Source organism: Chrysochloris asiatica, unplaced genomic scaffold (genome assembly GCF_000296735.1).
Source record: "Chrysochloris asiatica unplaced genomic scaffold, ChrAsi1.0 scaffold00174, whole genome shotgun sequence".
Lineage (NCBI taxonomy): Eukaryota > Metazoa > Chordata > Mammalia > Afrosoricida > Chrysochloridae > Chrysochloris > Chrysochloris asiatica.
In genome coordinates this window covers 3,438,644-3,461,812 of record NW_006408692.1, presented here as the reverse complement: position 1 = coordinate 3,461,812, position 23,169 = coordinate 3,438,644, and the positions used below count along the sequence as shown (strand labels likewise).

The window sequence follows — 23,169 nt, the reverse complement described above, 5'->3', positions numbered from 1 at the left end:
TCAAGTGTGGCAGTGGTAGTGAGGTTGGCCCAGGATTGGACATTGTTTTGTTCTGCTGTGCATGGGGTCGCTATGAGTCGGTTCCAACTCGATGGCACCTGACAACAACAACAACAAATACGTGTATTGGTAGAAGTGTAGCCAGAATGCTCCTTGGAGGCCAGGATGGCCAAACTTCCATCTCTCATACTTCGTACATATTACATGGGGACTAGTTGCTGGAGAAGGACATCATGTTTGTAAGGTGGAGGGTCAGAGATAAAGAGGAAGACCCCCAGTAAGGTGGACTGGCAAAGTGGCAGCATCAATGGGCTCAAGTGTGGCAACAACTGTTGAGTTTGGCCCAGGAACGAGCAGTGTTTTGTTCTGTTGTACACAGGGTCACTATGAGTTGGTACCAACTCGATGGCACCTAACAACAACAAAAACATGGGTTAATGTACTGGATTGCAAAGGCAGTTAGAACTACAAGGTTTTTCTAGCTGTTACAAGCTCACCAGCTGCTCCTCAGAAACCCTACACAGGGTCGCTGTGGGTTGGGCTGACTTGACAGCACTTAACAACAACAATATGCTACATGAAAGAAGCCTTGGTGGGGCAGTGGGTTAAGTGTTGGGCTGCTAACTGGAGAGGTAGGGTTTAAACTTACCAGTTGCTCTGCAGGACAAAGATGAGGCTGTCTGCTTCTATAAAGACGGAGTCTCAGAAATTCAAAAGAGCAGTTCTATTATATCTTAGAAGGCTGATTAAAGTAAAAAACAACTGCTGTTTTTTAAATTAAGCCATATTTACAAAAACTATTTAAACAATGTATTGCCTTTAACCAATGTTTAAGTGCCTTCTAGTTGATTCTGACTCATAATGTCCTATATAAGATTTCTTAGGAGTGACTGGTGAGTTCAAACTGACAACCTTGTGGTTCAAACCAACCTTGCAGTCTAGTGCTTATCATACAGTGCCACACTAGGACTTTAAATGTATGCAAATATGACACCAACTCCTTCCTCTGAAAACCAGCACTTAAGAGGGAAAAATTCAAAATCACTGATCCTGCCTTTAAGGATTAACTATATAGTTGGTCCCTAGTTGATGAGGGAAAACTGTTCTTACAGCTAATAAATGCAGAAGACATGAAAGAATTAGAAATTCATCATTTTACAGTCAATGAAAAAAATCATAAAGCATTAAAACAATTAAGTGAAAGTCAATTAAAACATAGCCTAATGACAATCTAGAACCCACAAATTACTTGAAAATGCATTCAAAAAACAACAGTCCCTTTAAGAAAGTGAGAGCTGGCAGTCATATTAACCAAGTGATCAAACATAGCAATATAGTTAAGTGCAGTTGAGTCGCTTCTGACTCATAGTGACCCTGTAAGCTCTGGTAGCGTAGTGGTTACGAATCGGGCTGCGAACCTTAAGGTCAGCAGTTAGAAACTACCAGCCGCTCGCGGGAGAAAGATGAGGCTTTCTACTCCCGTAAAGATTTACACCCTTGGAAACCCTGTATAGGGTCGCTATGGGTCGGAATCGACTCGACGGCACTTCACAATCACAATCAATACGGTTTCTGAAAGCTAAAAATCTTTGTGGGAGCAGAAAGCCTCATGTTTCTCCTACAGAGTGGCTGGTGTGTTAAAACCAGTAACAATGTGGTTCATAGTTCAGTGCTTACCCATTGCACCTCTAGTAAAGTAATATGATATATTTATATAGCATGTAATGCAACTATGATACAGTATGAAGTACACAATATCACGATATGACCTTGTCAAAAATTTTAAATCTGAATCAAGTCGTTGTACCTAATTTCAATTTACAGAAACTATAGGAACAGAGGAAACATTTAATGGAAAGCCAAGGAAGCAAATGAACAAATACTAGAGAAACAATCCAAATTTTTGTATTCATCTGTGTGTGGTCTTGTTGTGGTTACATAGATAAATGTTAAGAAAGCTACTGATAGGATGTTTATTTTTATATTTTCAGTGGCATTTTTGTGTTGTTTGACCTCCAACCAGAGGATGGAGGGAAGAGGAGGATTACCATAGGTTGGCTTCTTTGGTGTTATCAGCTGGGGCTGAAAAGTATAGTTTGGTTCCAACTTTCACAACCACTGTGTACATTATCTCTATGTACTTCTGGTCAACTGATCTCAGAACACTTGCAAGAATCAGGTGAATTTGTTCCCAGAACTGTACTTAATATAATTGTGTACTATAATTGTTTCTATGAAACTAAATTGTACTGAAAATTTCTAATTAAGGCAAATCACCAAAAAATACTGTTAAATTACATGCAGATAAATAAAATTGTAAATGGTTCAAAAACAACCCTGTAAAGATTTAGGTGTCAGTTCTTAAATTACTCAGTTCCTGTTCCTTTTTATGCAAACCCAAATTGGAAATAATAAACAATGTATTATGGATACACTTTACAGAAAAAAAAAATATAGAGATCCAATGTAAATCTAAGCTCAAATATTAAGATCAATGAATAAATATAACATTTATTTTAATCTATGAAGATTTTTACTTTTAATGATCACTATATACTTTTGTTTTGATTAACCAATCTACTACTAGTCCTAATCATTTTGGGTAAGAGGGCTTCTACTATATATTCTTTACAATAAATTCATAAGCTTTTAATTTAATGGAGCAATGTCCTGAGAAAAATAAAATCTGCATCACTGCTAAACTTTCAAAAGTCAAATTTGAAATTATTTTATGATCCTTACCCATCTTGTGTAGGTGGGTACTCGCACTCTTGTCCTTTGGGAAACACACCGTTAGGAAACAGGTCACATATTGGAACTGAGGGAGGATCTGTTTGAACTTTTGCTGTGAGATACAAATAAAGAATTAACTTTTATAGTTTAAAAAAAATTAAGCAGTTTATAGTTTTCTCAGTTCCTAATGGTGGTTATCGTGTCCTGGTTTTAAGAATCCCTCTTAACATCTCTTTATAGCTATAAAGAGAAAATACTGCTTCATTTTTGTCACCATCTTTCTGATTACTGCTGCTTAGAAGCAGAAATATTCAAGTCCTCAGAACTCTAGTATATATTTGCACAGTACAATACACCTTGACAGCACACTTTAACATTTTCTTCTCTATTCACTACACTGGGATAGAGGCACATGGAAACTGGCTTTCACAAATTAAAACCAAGAAAGTAAAAAAAGAGTCCCAACTATAGCAATAAAGAAAAACTATAAACCTATTTAGGTACTAATAAAACAAGGCATATTATATATAAAAGTTAAGGGCATACATACCAATACTAAATGATTTTAGCTAGTCATGTGCCAATGTCCAGATACTTGAGAAAAAAGTTACAAAGTACTTGGTAAACATTTTAGGACATTACTTCCCAAATTATTGTAAAAGATACCAGTGTTGCCCCCAAGGTACTCTGAAAAAAAGAACCGATCTAGATTTTTCTTCTAAAAATAATTAAAAATAGCAAGAATTAGTCATACAGTGCTTATCATATGAAGACCTGCCTTTTAGGAATAAATGCTGTATCCAAGGAATGCCAGGAAGGCATATGAGAGGTGCTGTATGCAGCAGTGTATGACTTTCACTGTAGGATTTACCAATTATTGAGTTGAAGTATACCGTTTCCTCTTGATTACAACTGGTTTTATGTTATAGATTTTTGTCTTAAATTTTAATACATAACATTTTGCTTTTTTTATTCTGTAACGGGGAAAATAAGAGTCATATAAGTAAATATATAAACATTTACTGAGGGATATTATTTATGGAACCATTTTTGTTTTGTTCCCTGTTATAATTCAAACCTTCAATACCTCACGACAGCCAAATGGTTTTTAAAGTACTCTATAAGAAAGTAAACTTGGGATACGCTGTTTTAGGTTCTTCCTATTACATGTTCCCAAGAGGGAGGACTGTGTTAAGTGCCATCAAATCAGGGTTTCTGAGGAGCGACTGGTGAGTTTGAACTGCCGACCTTGTGGTTCAAACTGACTAGTGCTTATCCTACAGAGGCACACCAGGACTCTAAAAGAAGGATTAGAATTATAGAATTTATAAAACCTTAGAACTCATCAAATTTCAAAGCTGGCCAGTAACTACAGGAATCTTCTAACCCCCCTGACTCCTGATAATAGAGGCACTATCTCCCAAGCTAATTCATTCATTTTAGAAATGCTCCAAGTGTCAGAAAGCTCTTCCTTCACTAAGTCTGTCTCCCTGTAACATTCATCCACCTATTAGTCCTAGCTCTATTCTTTCACGTTAAAAAAGAAAACTCTTACTTTCTGTTTCTATTGTTGCTCCCTCATCTTGCCAAAGTTTTCTTTTTCAATGTACATTTTACCTCTTCGAGGGATATAGTTTTTCTCACTTTCAGCCAGACTGACCAGCCTTGAGTCTTTCAATGTTTTGCTTACGGTGGTACTAGAATTGATTATGGAAATAATCCAGATCAGGTATGCTTACTATAACAATATACTGTTTATTCTAAAACTCCTACTGTTGTAGAAATAATTTAAAACTCCTTGTGTTTTGGTTCACATTGTACTAGAATTCAAAATCCTTTGAGTTCTTATCCTAACATATTATCTGTCCCTGTTAAATTTCAGCATTTTACTATCAGTCCAGTTATGCTAATTATTTGAAATCTTGGTTTCTGTCAACCAAAACATTGTCTGGTCACCCAAGTTTTACCTCATATATAAATCCAGTAAGATGCCTTTTATACCATACAGAAATCATTAAGACATGATAGTTAAAAGACTCAAAAAGGTTATTCAAGAATGAAAATATTTTAATCAAAAGGTTAAAGTTCAAGTTTAGCCTTTTCCACTTATTAACTGTGCCTTGGATAAATGTGTAAATGGTGCCAAACCTCAGTCTCCTCATCTATAAAATGAAGAATTAAGTTGAAATCTTGGATGACCTCTGAAAATTACAATTACAAAGCTATTACCTAAAATTGTTATAACAATTTGATTTTTAATTAAATCTAATTTAATTTGAACAATTTTAATTGGCACATTAACTTTTTTGTAATTTTCTGTTTACAGATGAACAAAGTGAGGCCAGACAGTTAAATGAGCTGCCACATGATTTTATCATCTAGGTTAACCCAGAATATACTTCTTAAAGTGATTTAAACTGCCTCTAAGAATATCTGAAATATACAAATAAGAGACATTCAAAGTAAATTAGGAAGCAAATATCAAACCAAGGAAAAGAACAGAGAACAAAACCTAAATTAAGGTCAATACAAAACCAGAGATTTGGCTTCCAAGTCCTCTAATTGCTGGTGCTATTAAGTACCACTGAGTCAGTTCCAACTCACAGCAACCCTTGTATAGGGTTTCAGAGGAGCAGACCAGTGGGTTTGAACTGCCAGCCTTGCAGTTAGCAGTGCCATGCTTATCTTACAGTGCCACACCAAGTCCTCTAGTGTTGTTGTTATTGACAAGTGCCACTCAGTCAGTTCCAACTCATAGTGACCTTGCATAGAGTTTCTGAGGAGTGGCTGGTGGGTTTGAACCATCAAACTTGCAGTTCAAACTGACCTTGTGGTCCAGTGCTTATCCTACTGTGGCACACCAGGCCACATTTTTGATTTGGGACTGAAGGAATAAAACACCCTGCCAGATTCCTAGAATGCAGGTAATTGGTGCTTATTAGATAGAGACTCATATGCCTTTACAGGTTAGAGGCAATGAATTCATGAGAATACCAAGGGTAAACAAAAACCCTATGGGAATAATGACAGAGACAAGAGCTTCCTTAAAAATTGAAATTAATACGTTGTTCTGTCAATACAGAAATAAAAATTAAGTCAAGCCCCCCAAATTCTGATTCACAGAATTTTAAACTGAAAGATTTAAAGACCACAGCCTTCAATATGGATTGTACCTCAATGTAAAGAAAATAAAAATTCTCACTACTGGAACAATAAATGTTAAGCCGTCGAGTCGGTTCCAACTCATAACATCATGATTAATGGAGAAAAGACTGAAGTTGTCAAAAACTTCATTTAGTTTGGATACACAATTAACACTAATGGAAGTAGCAGTCAAGAAATCAAATGATGCATTGCATTAGGCAAATTTGCTGCACAAGACCGCTTTAAAGTGTTCAAGAGCAAAGATATCAGTTTGAGGACTAAGGTGCACCTGATACAAGCCATGGTATTTTCAAAGGCCTCATATGCATGTGAGAGTTGGACAATGCATAAAGGAAAACTATAGAAGAACTAATGCATTTGAGCTAAGGTGTTAGAGAAGAATATTGAAAGTACCATGGACTGCAAATCTGTGCTGGAAGAAGTACAGCCACAATGCTCCTTAGAAGACAGAATGGTGAGACTTCGTCTTTCATACTTCACACATATCGTCAAGAAGGATCAGTCCCTGGACAAGGATATCATGCTTGGTAAAGTGAAGGGTTAACGGAAAAGAGGAAGGCCCCCAATGACATGGACTGGCACAGGGGTAGCAGCAATGGGCTCAAGCATAACAATTATGACCGGACAGTGTTTTGTTCTATTGTGCATAGGGTCACTGTGAGTTGGGATCTACTCGATGGCACTTAACAAGAAAATGAAGACACTCAATAATTACCAACAGCCCAAGGGAACTTAAGACTAGAACTTGAGTGTTCTGATTCTCAATCCATCCTTTATTCCATAATGCTAAACAATTTCCCTAACAAGTTTTCAGAAGCCTGAAGATATTGGATTATGTCACTTACAGCAACAAACCACAAGTGGGCTCATATTTTATGTAAATGAAATAGTACAATATGAATTTAATGAAATCTCACCATGTGCAAATTTTCAGTAACACGAGTCCTCATTTAATATCCATCAAGAAATTTAAAATTTCAAAGGGAAACTGTGCTTACTCTATTACTACCTGGTAGCACTACTTTAACCATCCTTATTGACAAAATTTCTTTGCATTGTCAAGTTTTAAATTATAAAACTTTTAGCAACTCATACCTAATTTGTAGTTAACTTAAGGAGCTCTGGTAGCGTAGTGGTTATGAGTTGGTCTGCTAACCTCAAGGTCAGCAGTTCAAAACTACCAGCTGTTCCACGGGAGAAAGATGAGGTGTTCTGCTCCTGTAAAGATTTACAGCCTCGGAAACCCTGCGCAGGGTCACTATGAGTAGGAACCAACTCCTCGGTACTTAACAACAACAACCTATATTAAATCCCTTAGCTGAAAGAAAGAAAATACCATCGAGATTGCTAAACTGAATGATTTGCTAAATAGTTATGAATTTTACTGAATATGAATTCTAACTCTATTAAAGTTCAGGTTTATTCCCTCATTTATGCCAGATCTTAAGCAATTTTAAACCAATTCTACAAATCTGTCAGTTAGCAGCCATTTATAACTTATCAAGTTAAGAACAACTTAAGACACTAACGTCCTTTCTTCTTCTTCTTCTTTTTCTTTTTCTTGCCAGTTGCTCCATCTCCATCACCATCTCCATCTAAAAAGACAATTTCATGTATAAATTTAAAAGTATACACACATGTATAAGTATGCACACACACACACAAAGCATCTTAAACAGCATTAAGACAGAGTTGACCCAATGCTATTAGAAAATAATTTAGTAGATTATTAGCTTTAAGTATCAGAATTTGACCCTGTAATTCAAAGCACTAACAAACTTTACTTTGGCTTACTCTAATATCCAAACCAGTTAATGACAGAACTCAAACAAGAATCTATGCCATCGGACTCCTATTGCAGTATTCCTGATTTTTCATGAAAGGATATTTTAAATCTCATCAAATTTCTTTTGCTGCAGAGTTTTGTATCAGTGAAAAAGCTCTCCTTCTGGTTCAAAGTAAATGTGAAATGGGCACATACTGATCCCTATTATTTTTTAGTCAAACTACATACAGAAGGCATGTGTATGTATCATGACTAGAATGCAATATTCACATGAATTTTAAAGATTAACAGGAACCATAAAAGAAAATGCTCTCACTAGTATATTCTTCTATTATATTTATCATGGAGTACTGGAATGGCACTGGTTCCTCTTGGTAATATGTCGGAAGTATGAGAGACAAAGTCTTAGCATCCTGGCTATACTTTCATATACATATGAGACTATTGAAAATACCATGGCTTTGGCCAGATACACCTTAGTTCTCAAACCGTTACATTTGCTGTTGTACATTTTAAAGAAGTCTTGTGAAACAGAACTGCCTAGTGCAATAATACATTGTTTGATTTTTTGACTGCACTCCCATGAATGTTGATATTGGATCCAAGCATAATGAAATCTGAGACAGCTTCAATCTTTTCTCCATTTATCATGCTATTTGTTGATCCAGTAGTGAGGATTTTTCATATTCTTTACATTTTTGTTTTCTTCCATACTTTGATCTTCAACAGGTAGAGAATGTTCATCAGAATGTTAAGTCCTCTTTGCTTTCAGCAAGCAAGGCTTATCATCTGCATACTGCAGTTGTTAATGAGTTTTACTTCAATCTTGATGCCATGTTCTCAGTGCCATATAATATTCCTTTAATATTCTATCCTCCTGATACGATTTACTTTAACCAATGTCTAAGGTCTGCTCAGAACAGAACAACAGTCATAATTTCTTGAACTCTTTGTGCCAAGATGGTACTGAGTGCTTTACTCACCCTCACACCATCACTAAAAACCAAACCAAACCCATTGCCATCTAGCTGATTGATTCACTGTTGTTGTTAGGTTCTGACTCATAGCAACACTGTATAGGGTTTCCACCAAACAGCTGGTGAGCTTGAAATGCCAATCTTGCAGTTCAAATGACTTTGCAGTCTGGCATATTAACTCACAGTGCCACACCAAGACTCCTAGCAACCCCTATAAAGAGTTTTTCCAAGACTACATCTTTACAGGAACAAAATCTCATCTTTTTCTCACAAAGCAGGTGATAGGTTTGAAACACTAACCTTATAATTAGCAGCCTAGTGCCTAACATAAGGAGCTCTGTTAGCGTAGTGGTTACAAATCAGACTGCGAGCCGCAAGGTCAGCAGTTTGAAACTATCAGCTGTTCTGCAGGAGAAAGATGAGGCTTTCTGCTCCTGTAAAGATTTATAGTCCTGGAAACCCTGTAGAGGGTCGCTATGAGTCGGAACCGACTCCATGGAACATAACAACAACAAATGCCAAATATAGCACCACCAGGGTTCCATCTTTACAGGATACTAATATGCCTCTTTGTGTAGGGGAATAAACAAAAGTGGCACTGTAGGATAAACACAGGTCTGCAAGGTCAGTGGTTCAAACTCACCAGAACCGACTCAATAGCACTTAACAACAACAAAACAGAAGAGGAGAGTGGTGGCTCTGTGGAATAAACACTGGACTGGGAACCACAAGGTCTATGGTTTGAGTTCACCAGCTCCTCCAAAGGCTGCTTTATAGGAGGAAAAGTGAGACTTTGCTCCTACAATGTTTTACAGCTCTATAACTGACTCCATGACACTTAACAACAATAGTAAAGACAGAAAGAAACTAAAAGGTCAAATCATTTACAAAGTTAGTAAGTGGTAAAGCCATAATCTGAACATTAAGGTACATATGCTTATACTCATTCTACCCCATTGCAGTATGCTGCAATTTATGTTTTTACTATTTCTATCTTCCACAGCACACTGGGAGTCTTAACAGGGAGAGACTGTTCATACTTATTTCCGTACACTGCAAATGTTTAGCACTTTACCCAAATCAACTGAAAAACAACTGGGCATCCATAAATGGAAAAGAAAAAAGAAAAAACAAAAACCTCAACCCTTACCTTTGACTCCATTCAGAAACCAATTAAAGAATGGACCACATGTCTAGATATAACAGCTAAAAATATATAACACTTCTTGAAGAGAACATGAGAGGAAAAATCCATGATTTATTTGCAGATAATCAATGATTTATTTTTTTTAGAAAACACACACAAAAATATGACCCATACAGAAAAATTTGATAAACTGGACTTAACAAAATTTTACATTTCTAGTGTTTAAAAAAAAACATGAAGACAAGCTACAGCTTAGAAGGAAATATTTTAAGAACATGAAAGAAAATATGGTAGAACATATTAACTGATTAAGTTTATAGCCAGAATATATAAAGAACTCTTACAACAATTCAAACAATCCAAGAAACAAATGAACAAAAGATTGTTAACACTTCACCAAAGATCTATGTTGTTGTTAGGTGCCATCAAGTAGGTACCAACTCATAGTGAACTTATGCACAGCAGAAAGAAACACTGCCTGATCCTGGGCCAACCTCACTACCGTTGCCACACTTGAGTCCATCGATGCTACCACTTGACCAATCCATTTTGTTGGGGGTCTTCCTCTTTTTCTCTGACCCTCCACCTTACCAAACATGATGTCCTTCTCCAGCAACTGGTCCCTCCTGACAATATGTCTGAAGTATGAGAGACGAAATTTGGCCATCTTGGCCTCCATGGAGCACTCTGGCTGCACTTCTAATATTCTCCTCCAACACCATCACTCAAAAGCATCAATTCTTCTATGGTCTTCCTTATTCACTGTCTAGCTTTCACACGCATATGAGGTTATTGAAAACACCATTGCTTGGTTCAGGCACACCTTAGTCTTCAAGCTGACATCTTTGCTCTTCAACACTTTAAAAAGGTCTTGTGTAGCAGATGTGCCTAATCGTATGATTTCTTGACTACTGCTTCTCTGAGTGTTGATAGGTGATCCAAGAAGAATGAAGTCCTTGACAACTTCAATTTTTTCTCCATTGATAAGAATGTTGTTTATTGGTCCAGTGCTGAGGACTTTTGTAGAAGGCAAATAAAAACATGATGCTAAATAGAAACTATCTATATGCTTGTTTTGGTGATGACTATATAATTGTATATAATGTGGCTTCAAAAAGTTCACGGGAAAATTCCACTATCTTTTAATTCCCTTTTTCCATGAGCTTTTTGAACACCTTTATAGATTTGTCAAAACTCATTAAAGTATACCCTTAAAGGGGAATAAAATTTTAAGCAAAGTTTACTTTCCATATCACTTATGATCACCAACATAAACCTTTATCATCACATGTCTAGATTAATAGCGTTTTTGTATACCATTCCTCTCCTCTAAACAACCCGGTATCCGAGTATATACAAAGATTTAAATTAGTGTTTTCCTAACATTCTATTCTAAAAAATGCTCAAAGGCTCTCTCAGTGAATCACCAAATACAGCCAGTTTGTACAATTCACTATGCTTCGAATACTTCATCAGCATTGTTTCACCCCAAAGTGGTCTTTTCTATTTGGATTTTTTCAAGTCCCATTCCTTCTAATGAACTTCTCTTCATCATTAAGCCCACAATTTCACCTCCATATTTCTATAAACCTTATTGCAGTTAGGTAATGATATTCCTTTTCATGTTTATGTTTTGTTTCTCCACACTATCAGCTCCTTTAGGAAAATTATTCTGAAATACTATCCTTCCATCCTTTCAAAAAGGTCTCACAAAAGTTTTGGTTGATCCAGAATAGCAAGATGCATTAGGAAATGGATCAGTCAAAACTACTGAATTTGTTGCTAAGTGCTGTTGAGTCCATTCCAACTAACAGTGACCCCATATGCTCAACAGATGAAACACTGGCCAGGGTCCCGTGTCATCCTCACAGTTGTTGTTATGCTTGAGCCCACTGCTGCTGTCACTGGGCCAATCTATCTCAATGGGGATCTGATCTTCCTCTTTTTCACTGACCCTCTGTTTTGCCAAACATGAAGTCCTTCTCCAGGAACTGGTCCCTCTTGGTATGTCTGAAGTAGGAGAGATGAAGTCTCATCATCCTGGCCTCTAAGGAGCATTTTGGCTATTCTTCTTCCAACACAGATTTGTTTGTTCTTCTGGTAGTCTGTAGTATTTTTAATAGTCTAGTCGAACACCATAATTCAAATATTCCTAAAATTCTGGCAAGCAAAAATTTCCCCTTCAATGGCAAAAGAGTCATATAATTTTGTAAAGACACAAGGAACAACAGTGTGATAGTCTTCACATACTGGGTCTACAAGTAGCCAATGACATTACATTTTATTTAAAGCATTTCTTGTTGTTGTTGTTGTTAGGTGCTGTCGAGTCGATTCCGACCCATAGTGACCCTATATAGGGTTTCCAAGGAGCAGCTGGTGAGCTTGAACCACTGACCTTGCAGTTCAAACGACTTATGCAGTCTGATGCATCAGTCCACAGAGCCACGACCTCAAAATATGTTCAGAATCTGATGCACAAACCAAGGTAGAATGTTGTTGAGTGCTGTCGAGTCAATTCCAACTCATAGTGACCCTGTATCGTTTCTGAGGAGCAGATGGTGGATTTGATCTGCTGATCTTTTGATTTGTGCCTAGTGCTTAAGTAAAAGAAAAAGTCAACTATTCCTTTGAATCTTGGCACTTCACCACATTTAGACTGCAAGCTTCTGGAAGTCAGAGAACATATCTCTCCCAAAGAAAAAGAACCAACTGCTCTGATTTCCCCAATACAACATTTAAAGTACAAGGATTTGTTGCTAATGCTTGAAAGGCAGACTCCCAGGCTAGCAGGGATTTTCTGTTTAAGACAGAGCAAGAAGCTGTAACAGTAGATAATTATATATTTCAAGAATGGGAAAGTCCTATCACCCTCTCTGCCAAAAGGGATTGTAGCATACTAATAGTTCTCAGACTTAATTTTCTCTCCCTCTACCTTCTCGCTATGGGTCGGAACCGACTCGACGGCACTTAACAACAACAACAACAACCTTCTTACAGTCTTGGTGTGGCGCTGTGGGTTAACGTGCCTGCAAAGCCATTTGAACTGCAAAGGTCAGTGGTTTAAGTTCACCAGCTGCTCCTTGGAAACCCTATACAGGGTTGCTATGGGTCAGAATCGACTCAATGGCATTTGATAACAACAATAACAACCACCTTCTTACAGAATTCCAACAGTTGCTTTCTTAAAATAAATCTTAAAGCACCAAAATATCACAAGAAGCTAGAGTCATGGAGCTCACAAGCACTCCAATTTGCTCCTTTGTGAATCAAATAGCTTTGGTATAGAGCGTAAAAGGAATGGACTTAGAATTAGGCCTTAGGTTTGAAATTCTGGCTTTATTTCACACTCAGTAGCTGTGTCACATAAAATAATATAACTTCCATTTCCTGATCTGTAAGGTGAGAATGTACGTGAAAATATCCTAGGATGGTACCTAGTACATACTAGTTGTTCAATAAATGTTATATAAACAGAACCTCAATTTTATGTAGGAGTTCAGCCACCACTTGGTTGGCCTTCTACCAACTAATTTTTAAAGAGGTGAAGTCTGTGTTATCTGAGTAGCGATTCAACATATCCAACTTTTTAAAGTATTGCTAGCAAATACAGTGTTGGGAGAGGTACAGCCAGAATGCTCCCTGGAGGCAAGGATGGTGAAACTTTGTCTCTCATACTTTGGACATATTCTCAGGAGGGACCAGTGAGTGGATAAAGACATTATGCTTGGTAAATTAGAGGGTCACAGTAAAAGAGGAAGACCCCAATGACATGACAGCAGCAAGGGCTCAAGTGTAATAGTTGTGAAGGTGGCACAGGACCAGGCAATGTTTTTTCTTGTGCACAGAATGCTTGTGAGTCAAACGCAACACCTAACAACAACAATACATACATTCTCCTTTTTATCTGTGGCATTAATTGGGGTTTTAACAAGTGAAAAGTCAGAAGAATACACTCTGTGCACAAAGAAGTAGATTCCACATAAAGAATATTTTTAGCTTTTCTATCACAAAGATCAAATTGGTCACTTACCTTCATCATCATCATCTCTTTCTTTCTCTTCTAGTGCTTGTCTTTCCAATTGTCTTGCTACCTCATCAACTGAGGCTCCTGATTCTTTATCAGTTTCTTGTCCTGTTAATCAGAAAAATAAATAAATAAGTAAAATTTAATAAAGATACTATCTCACTAGAGTATGTTAGAAGCATCCTGGAAAACACAAGACAACCTCCTTTCTTATAAGTGTGCCAAAAGCTGAATGTAAAAAATAAAACCAAACTCACTGCTATCAAGTCAACTGCTATCCTACAAGTGGTGAGAACTGAGCTTCGCTGGCTGTAATTTTAGAAGCGGATCATCAGGTCTTTCCTCCACAATACTGCTGGGTGGGTTCAAACTGCCAACCTTTTGGTTAGTAACTGAGAGCAAACCATTTGTGCCATAAGACACCACAACAAAATTTGTTTAAAGACATTTTTAAAAAATCTTCAATCCCTAAGTAAGATTGCTCATTCCTTAATTCATTCAAAAACATCCACTGCCAACTGTGCAAATAGCTACAAACAAAAGCGTGGAAGTTGGTCCCTATGCTTAAGCAACTTAACTTTTTAAAGTGCTTCAACAATTAGACTACTACAAATAGTTTAATTACCAAACAAGTACTTAAGGTAGACAAGAGAGGCTAAAGGCCTTAGTAAGAATGGGATTCACATGATACCTGGAAAATTCAGAACTTCTTTGAAAAAAGAGCTATCAAGAAAGCCTTTCAAATCAACATAAGAAAAGCTATTCTACTACTAAAGAATTTTTTTTAAATTCTTGAACATTTAAGCACAAGACCAAGTCCCTGCCCTGGAAGTAATTACAATATAGTTGTAGAAGCAATATAAGGGGACTTCAAAAGTTTACAGAATAATTCCACCTTTTAACTCCATTTTCCCACAAACTTTTTGAAGTGTTCGCACAGAAAGAGCCAATACAGGTTGTTGTTAGGTGCCGCTGAGTCGGTTCTGACTCACAGTGACCCTCTGCACAACAGAACAAAACCCTGCCCAGTCCCGCACCATCCTCACAATGGTCATTACACTCGAGCCCCAAGTTGCTACCACTGTGTCAATACCAGGTAGCTCATAAAATGTCACATTCTGGCTACTGTAGAAAATTCATATTAAGATGTTGTTGTTAAATGCTGTCCAGTCGGTTCTGACCCATAGCAACCCTGTATAGGGTTTCCAAGGAGCAGCTGGTGAGCTGGAACCACCAGCCTTGTAGTTCAAAGGACTCTGCTGTCTGGCACATTAACCCACAGTGCCACAAAACTGTTGACAATATATTAGGATCAGCCTGTTGAAGACCTTACAGGACAAACTGTAGCATTTGGATTTCACCTTAAAGTCAGGAACAGCCAACAAACTGTGTCCTAAAGTTAAATTTTGCTCTACAACACTGCAACTCTCCTTCCTCCACTCCCACCCACCCTAAACTGATCATCTCCTCCAAACTTCTGAAAGAAGCAGATTAGCTTCTCCATGTATCTCACCTCCACATTTATCATTTCTGGTCTCAACGATTTCCCTCCTTTCTCTGGCTGATTTTAATGAGAAACCTTTTGGAGGTTTTTTTTTTGTTTTGTTTATTGTCTTTTTTGAACTTACAATAAAGGACCTTGTGCAACAAAAACACTGACTTATCAACCCAATTGTAAACTTTTAGCTGTGTTTTCTTTGCCTCATGAGTGATTTAGAACTTACAGCCCGAGATATCCCATTCAGTGCCACAAAATATACTCTACTATCTGGACTGCTCCCTAAGCGCTAAGTTTCCAAGGTTTGAGGTTTGACGATGCTGTGATATTAGGTGAATATTCGCACCACCACCAAATACATATTCGGCAATTCCTATACAGTGACAAGAATGCGCGAGCGCAACACGCATGCACACATGCACACGCAAAGCGCAGCCAGCAACTAAAGCCTCTAAGTGACCTGGGGTGCTGGGGAGAGGTTAAGACATAAGACTTGCCAACCCCACCCCAACTCTCAATGAAAATGAGCAAAGAGACAGCAGAACGGGTCAGAATCGGATTTTTAAGGAGACTGCCAAACCTCAAAAGGTAGTAAGACCCTGGGCACGACTTCGAGTTTTTTCTGGGTTTGCGTGGGAGCTGAGTCCTGGCAATACGGGGCTCGGGCCCAGAGACCCTAGAGCCACCACAAGGGAAGCTGGAGCACTCTTTTCTTCCCCCACCTCACCCCCGCCCCCAACCCTCCAGGGCCACCAGGAAGATACCTCTCTCCCGGACCGAGATTCGGTAGGACATGCCTTACCACACCTCCTCAGATTCGAAAGTAAGCCCAGCCCTAAGCTCCAGATGCTGGGTCCTTGCCACCCGTGCTGGGCCTGAGCCTGAGCCTTTCGGCCACCCCTGCTTGGAACCGGGAAAATATCAAACTCTTTACCTGCAGCTGACCCTTTACTCTTCTTCTTCTTCCGTCTTTTTTTCTTCGTTGCCTCCTCATTCATAGAGGCAGCGCCCTCCTCCCTGTCGTCCGGGTCCAAGTCGCCATTCAGGTGGCCCCCGGAGGTCGCTGCCTCCGCCACACCCGCCATGTTGCCTGAGAGAGCGCGAGAGAGTGAGACAGAGCGGCAAGGGCCCGCTCCTTCGTCACCCAGCTAAATCAGAGATTCCGGAAGCTGCTCTCAATGGTAGGGGCGCAGGGAATGCTGGGACAATGGAGGACTTGGACGCAGCGAGCGCGCGGGGGGGTGGGGTGTGCCTGGCTCGCCTCGTGGCGCACGCGGTGCTTGGCGTGGGGTCCCAGCAGGTCAGGCCGCAATTGGTTGGGCCTAGCCTGGGTACCCGCCTTGTCCTGTGCCTTAGACATCCGCCGGGCAAATCGGCCCTCTTAACGTCCAGGTGAAAGGGAATCCTTCACTCCATAATGAGCTGGCAAAGCCTTTGCCTGCCCTGTGGAGATGTGAAGCCCAAAAGAGGGAGAGTGTATTCTGCTGGTAAGGGACCAGTGTTCTGTTAGCGCTTTAGAAAGTGCACACAAAGTAGAGGGAGGCAAAACGTATTGGCGTGTACACACTCTTTTATTTTACTTTGACTGAGTTTATATTCACGATCACGGCTCACAGCGAGGCATACCAAGCTCTGGAGATAATTATAAAAGCTGTAATTTAAAGTTAATTGCAGGAGTTCTAAACTCTGCTGGGTTTAAGATGAGACCCCCTCATGCTGCTCTAGCCTTCCAATTCTTCACGAGTTGTTAGATTAAAGATTCAGGTTCTGCCCCTGCAGGACCCAGGTTATACGACCTGCGGCTCTTCTCACCCATCTTTTCTTTCTGATGTTCCACCTACCAGCCACCACTATGCTCACTCACTACTGCAAAATCCAACACGCAGAAATTTCTCATTTTCTTGTATCTTTTTTTTTGACGTATGACGTCAACAGTTTATTTTGCCATTCTTACCCCCGCCCGCACCACACTCACACACCCTTAATGAGGAAACCCCATGTTCAAATTGCAGTTTGAGATTTAGTATGACCCAAGTGATCTGTTTACCTGTGCTTTATTGACTACGCAAAAGCTTTCGGTTGTGTGGATCATGACAAGCTATGGACAACATTGCCAAGTGTGAGTATTCCGGAACACTTAATTGTGCTCATGAGGAATCTGTACCTGGACCAAGACGCAGTTGTTCGAACAGAACATGGGAACACTGAATGCTTTAAAATTAAGAAAGGTGTGCGACAAGGTTGTATTCTTTCACCATACTTATTCAACATGTATGCTGAGCAAATAATCTGAGAAGCTGGGTTCTATGAAGAAAACCGTGGCATCGGGATTGGAGGAAGATTTATTAACAACCTGTGATATGCAGATGATACAACCTTGCTTGCTGAAAGTGAAGAGGACTTAAAACATTTACTAATGAAGATCAAAGAGCACAGTCTTTGGTATGGATTGCATCTGAATGTAAAGAAAATTAAAATCCTCACCACTGGACCAATAAACAACATTCTTATCAATGGAGAAAAAATTGAAGTTGTCAAGGACTTCATTCGTCTTGGAGTTAAGAAATCAAATGACATATATTGCATTAGGCAGATCTGCTGCACAAGACCTTTTTAAAATGTTGAGCAAAGATGTCAACTTGAAGATTAAGGTGTGCCTGATCCAAGCCATGGTATTTTCAATAACCTCATTTGCATGTGAAAGCTGGACAGTGAATAAGGAAGACCATAGAAGAATTGATGCTTTTGAGTTATGGTGTTGGAGGAGAATATTGAAAGTGCCATGTGTTGCCAAAAGAACCAACAGATCTGTGTTGGAAGAAGTGCATCCAGAATGCTCTTTGGAGGCCAAGATGACCAAACTTCATCTGTCATATTTCTGACATATTGTCAGGAGGGACCAGTCGCTGGAGAAGAATATCATGTTTGGTGAGGTGGAGGGTCAGAGAAAAAGAAGAAGATCACCAGCAAAATGGATGGGCAAAGTGGCAGCAACAATGGGCTCAAGTGTGGCAACAATAATGAGGTTGGCCCAGGACCAGGCAATGTTTCATTCTGTTGTTAATAAGGTCACTATGAATCAGTACTGACTCGATGGCATCTAACTATAACAAGTAGAAGCGGGGAAGGACATTCCAGGAAGAGATGTCTGCAATGCATAAGAGTACTTAGCACAGAGTTTCTCACCTTGGTACTATTGACATTTTGAGCTCAATATTTTTGAAACTTTTTATAGTGAATTGAATGGAGGTTTAAAGAGCAGATCATCAAGTTTACATTGAACAAATCATACACTTCATGTCGTCTCAATGATTGCAGTCTCCTTAGTGGATCATCACAGATCCACTTTCTCTTTGTGTTTCCATGCTTCCTTTTTGCCAACTTTTCAAAATTTTGCTCTTAGGTATATCCTTCCCTTTTGATCTTGAAAGGTTGTTCATCTTTATTTTATTTTTTTTTATTGTGAATTGAGTAAAGGTTTATAGACAAGATCATCAGCTTTACATTCAGTAAATCATACACTCTGTTTCATCTCAATGATTACCTCCATGCAACAACAGTTATCCCACTTCCACCCTGTGGTTCATATTTGCGTTCTACCCACTTCCTATCCCTTCTCAACTTTGTCCTTAAGAAAATGATGCCCTGTTGTGTGTGAATGATTCCCTGATGTGCATACCTTACTAGTGTTGGTGTCCCCCTCTATAAACTTAATCCATTGCTTGGCTGAAAATTGGGCCACAAGGGTGACATTCTTTCCAGACCTGAAGGGTGGTCGAGAGCCATAGTCTGAGGTTTCTCTAACCTCTTTCTGCCCAGTAAACCTGATATTTTTTATTTTTATTTTTAAAATTACAATTGAATTATTTTGAGTTTTGTTTCACGTTTTCTCCCACTCTATCTACGACCCTCTAATGTGATCCCTTTCAGAGCCATTGGTAGTGGTAGCCGGGCACCATTTAGTTCTGTTTTCAAAGTTGTGGAGACTGATGTTCACACATTCCATTAGTCCACTGATTCTAAGCCTCTTCATTTCTTAACGATCTTCTGTCTTCCACACATGGAAAGACCAATAGCTGCATCTTAGACGACCTCTCATGAGCTTTGAAGATACCAGATGCTACTCAACCAAGAAGGATGTAAATTGTTGTCTTTGTGGACTATGTTATGCCTTAACCATTCTGTAATGTGCATTGTTGTTCCCGCTATATACCTTTGTACTGCTTGGTTGAAAATTGGGCCACAAGGGTGTGTTCAGTTCCAGACCATAAGGGTAACCAAGGGCCATAGTCTCGATGTTCCTCTAGACTCTTTCTGACCACTGAGCCTGGTGTGTTTTATTATTTTGATTTTTGTTCCACATTTTCTCCCACTCTCTCCAAAACCTTCTAACATGATCCCTTTCAGAGCAGTCAGTAAGAGCTGAATACATTTTTGTTATAGGGGCTATGTTGTGCATTTTAACAGCACTGCTGATTTGTAGTCACTTGATTCCATCCTCCCACCCAGTTGTGAGAACCAAAAGTATTTCTAGACATTATCAAATAAATCCATGGACTGGGGTAAACAGGACAAGAGATGATGGGAATGGTAAGTAAAAGTGCTGCTGTTTGGGCACCACTGACACAGGGGCAAGAAAGAGTGTGTCATGCTTATGGTAGGGTTTAGGCTGAGGAGTTCTGATGTTGTGGTGTGGGTTAATGAGCTTGACCACAATGTAAGTTTGAACCGCAGGTTGGTAGTTCAAACTCACCATCTGCTCCTTGGAACCCCTATACAAGTTTGCTATGAACCAAAACAAAGGCCCAGCACTTAACAACAACAACAAGCAATTTGGAACCAGATTATATAGGATCTTCTATGTTACCATGGACCTCTGTTACATTGGACAGCCAACTGCAAAGTTGGAGTTTCAAACCACCAGCTTCACCTCAGAAGCTCTATACAGGTTCATTGAGTTGGAACCAACTAGACAGTACCTACCAATAACAACAACAGGTTACCCTAAAGAACATGGTGTTTAGTATTCTTGGTGCTTGAGGTAATATGAAGCACCAGATATTTAATTTTTTATATTAAACATTCACATATGGCTCAAATTGTTAATAATAGAAGATAACAGCAGCTATCTATAGCATGTCAATATAATGAGTAATATGTCATCATTAAAAAGTAAAATGATTTTCATGTAAATTATATGAATGTATTAAATTGTCTATATAATAAATAAAGCAATATTGAAGCTGGGGAATGACATGCTTTGTAAAAGATCGTGCTAATGACAGTGTAGATTTAGAGCAGTAGTTCTCATCCAGTATAGTATGCTTTGTTAAAGCAGCCAAATACATTTAAAGAAATCCTTTCTGTTCTCAGAGTATGTTCTTTTTGCAATTCAGCAGTGGGTGTTTTTTAGTTATTAAATGACAGTGAGAATAAGTGATGTTTGTTTTTTCTAGCTTAACAAAATTTTAAAAAGGGCAATACTCTGTCAGTTCTTAAAAAACCATTTTAAAAACTTTTATAGATGGTATAATTTCTAAGAATCTATGCCTTCTGCTCTAAAGAAAGAATCATAAAAGAGAGAGTCTCCTAATAGTGAAGACCTGCTAAGATGCTATTTTTTGATATCCATTGGGAAGATGATGAGCACTTAGGTAAAGGTTGTGACAGGGAGATTAGAGAGGAGAAGATGGATTGTAGAGACATTCTAGAGCAAAATTAAAATAATTTAATTTAACAATTCATTGGAAGTAAAGAAGGAGCAATGGAGAATGATACCCAGGTTTCTGGCTTGGGTTCCTGGGTGGATAATGGCACCACTCCCTAAGATAAGGGGAGGGAGAGGAGGTTCTGAAAGAGTTGGAAAGAAAAGATAAGTCTTCGGCATTCTAAATTTGAGATGCCTGCAGGCCATCCAGGCAAAGATATCTAGTAGACGCTTGGAAATATGGATCTAGAGATATGGGAGTCATAAGGATCCAATGCTTGACCCAGTACACCACTAGTACGTCTTCATTAGGGTGAGGTTGAAGACTGTGAATGAGGTATCCAGGAAGAACAGAAAAGGACCAAAAAGGATGAACAACCGAGAGAAGTAAATTTTATTTTATTTTATTTTTTTTTGCGAGGGGTATTTATGATGTCATGATGAGAAATGCTGTTAAGCAGATTACACAAGAGTGACAAAAGAAGGAAGAAACGCTTTAGAGAATAATGTCAGAGAAGGAAAGCGAAAACAGTCTTAAGAAATGAAGTCTAGATAGAAAACAGAAAAACTATAGAAAGAATCAACAGGACAAGAAGCTGATTCTTTGAAAGCATAAACAAAATTGACAGACCATTGGCAAACTTAACAAAGGAAAAGAGGGAGTAGACACAAATAACACACATTAGAAACCACATGGCAGATGTCACAACAGAACAAAAGGAAATCAAAAAGATAATAACAGAATACTATGAAGAGTTGTGCTCCAACAAATTTGAAAACTTAGAAGAGAGGGATACGTTTTTAGATAACACGACCTACCTAACCATACACACAGTGAAGTAGAAACTTGAACAGACCCATAACAAAAGAAGAAATTGATCAGGGCATCAAAAGACTTTTAACCAAAAAAAGTCCAGGCCCAGATGGCTTCACTGGTGAGTTCTACCAAACATTCAGGGAAGAGCTGTCACCAATTCTACTCAAATTATTCCAGAAGATAGAGGAGGATGGATAACTTCCTAATACATTTTATGAAGCAAGCATAACCCTCATACCAAAACCAGGGAAGGACATCACTAAGAAAGAAAATTATAGAATAGTATCCCTCATAAACATAGATGCAAAAATTCTCAACAAAATCCTAACCAACAGAATCCAGCAACATATCAAAAAGATAATACATCATGATCAAGTGGGATGCAAGGATGGTTCAACATTAGAAAACAATAAATGTTATCCACCATATAAATAAGAAAAAAGAAAAGAAACACATGATCATATCGATTGATGCAGAAAAGGCATTTGATAAAATCCAACATCCATTCCTGATAAAAACACTCAACAAAATAGGAAGTAGGAAGTGAAGGGAAATTTCCTCAACATAATTAAGAGCATATATACATAACCAAGAGCCTACATTATTCTAAATGGAGAGAAACTGAAATACTTAACTCTGCGAACAGGAACCAGACAAGGATTTTTTTTGTCACCACTCCTATTCAATATTGTGCTGGAAGTCTTAACAAAAGCTATACGGCAAGACAGGGAAATTAAAGGCATCCAAATTGGCCAAGAGAAAGTAAAACTCTCTATTTGCAGACGTTATGATCCTCTACGTAGAAAACCCCAAGGACTCAGTAAAAAAGCTTCTAGACCTCATTGAAGATTTAGCAAAGTGGCAGGATATATGATCAACATACAAAAATCAGTTGGATTCCTCTATACCAAAAATGACAGCTTTGAAAAGGACATTAGGAAAGCAATACCATTTACAATAGCCACCCAAAGGATGAAATAGCTAGGAATAAATGTAACCAAAGCAACAAAGGACTTAAACAAAGAAAACTCCAGAACACTACTACAAGAAACCAAAAGAGACCTACAAAATTGGAAGAATGTACCATACTCCTGGATAGGAAGACTTAACATTGTGAAAATGTCAATACTGCCCAAATCAATTTACATGTATAATGCAATCCCAACCCAGATTCCAACAACATTCTTCAGAGATAGAAAAAACAATAATAAATTTTATATGGAAAGGAAAGGATAAGCAAGCACTGCTTAAGCAGAAGAATAAGGTTGGAGGACTCTCACTCCCCAAATTCAAAATTTACTACACGGCTACAGTG

General features: G+C 38.5%; 1 protein-coding gene and 1 pseudogene across 1 annotated transcript in view; one reads left to right on the top strand and one right to left on the bottom strand.

Moving 5' to 3' along the window:
* METAP2 (methionyl aminopeptidase 2) overlaps positions 1 to 16,415 on the bottom strand; it is a 32,643-nt gene extending 16,228 nt beyond the window's left edge. The window contains exons 1-4 of the mRNA XM_006871797.1: positions 16,265 to 16,415; positions 13,839 to 13,940; positions 7,428 to 7,493; positions 2,743 to 2,845 (exon numbers count right to left, since the gene is read on the bottom strand). Of these exons, the coding sequence (XP_006871859.1) occupies positions 2,743 to 2,845; positions 7,428 to 7,493; positions 13,839 to 13,940; positions 16,265 to 16,415 (422 nt within the window). The remainder of the gene's footprint in view (positions 1 to 2,742; positions 2,846 to 7,427; positions 7,494 to 13,838; positions 13,941 to 16,264) is intronic.
* A 122-nt stretch (positions 16,416 to 16,537) lies between these two features.
* Positions 16,538 to 23,169, top strand: part of LOC102812829 — a 40,302-nt pseudogene continuing 33,670 nt past the window's right edge.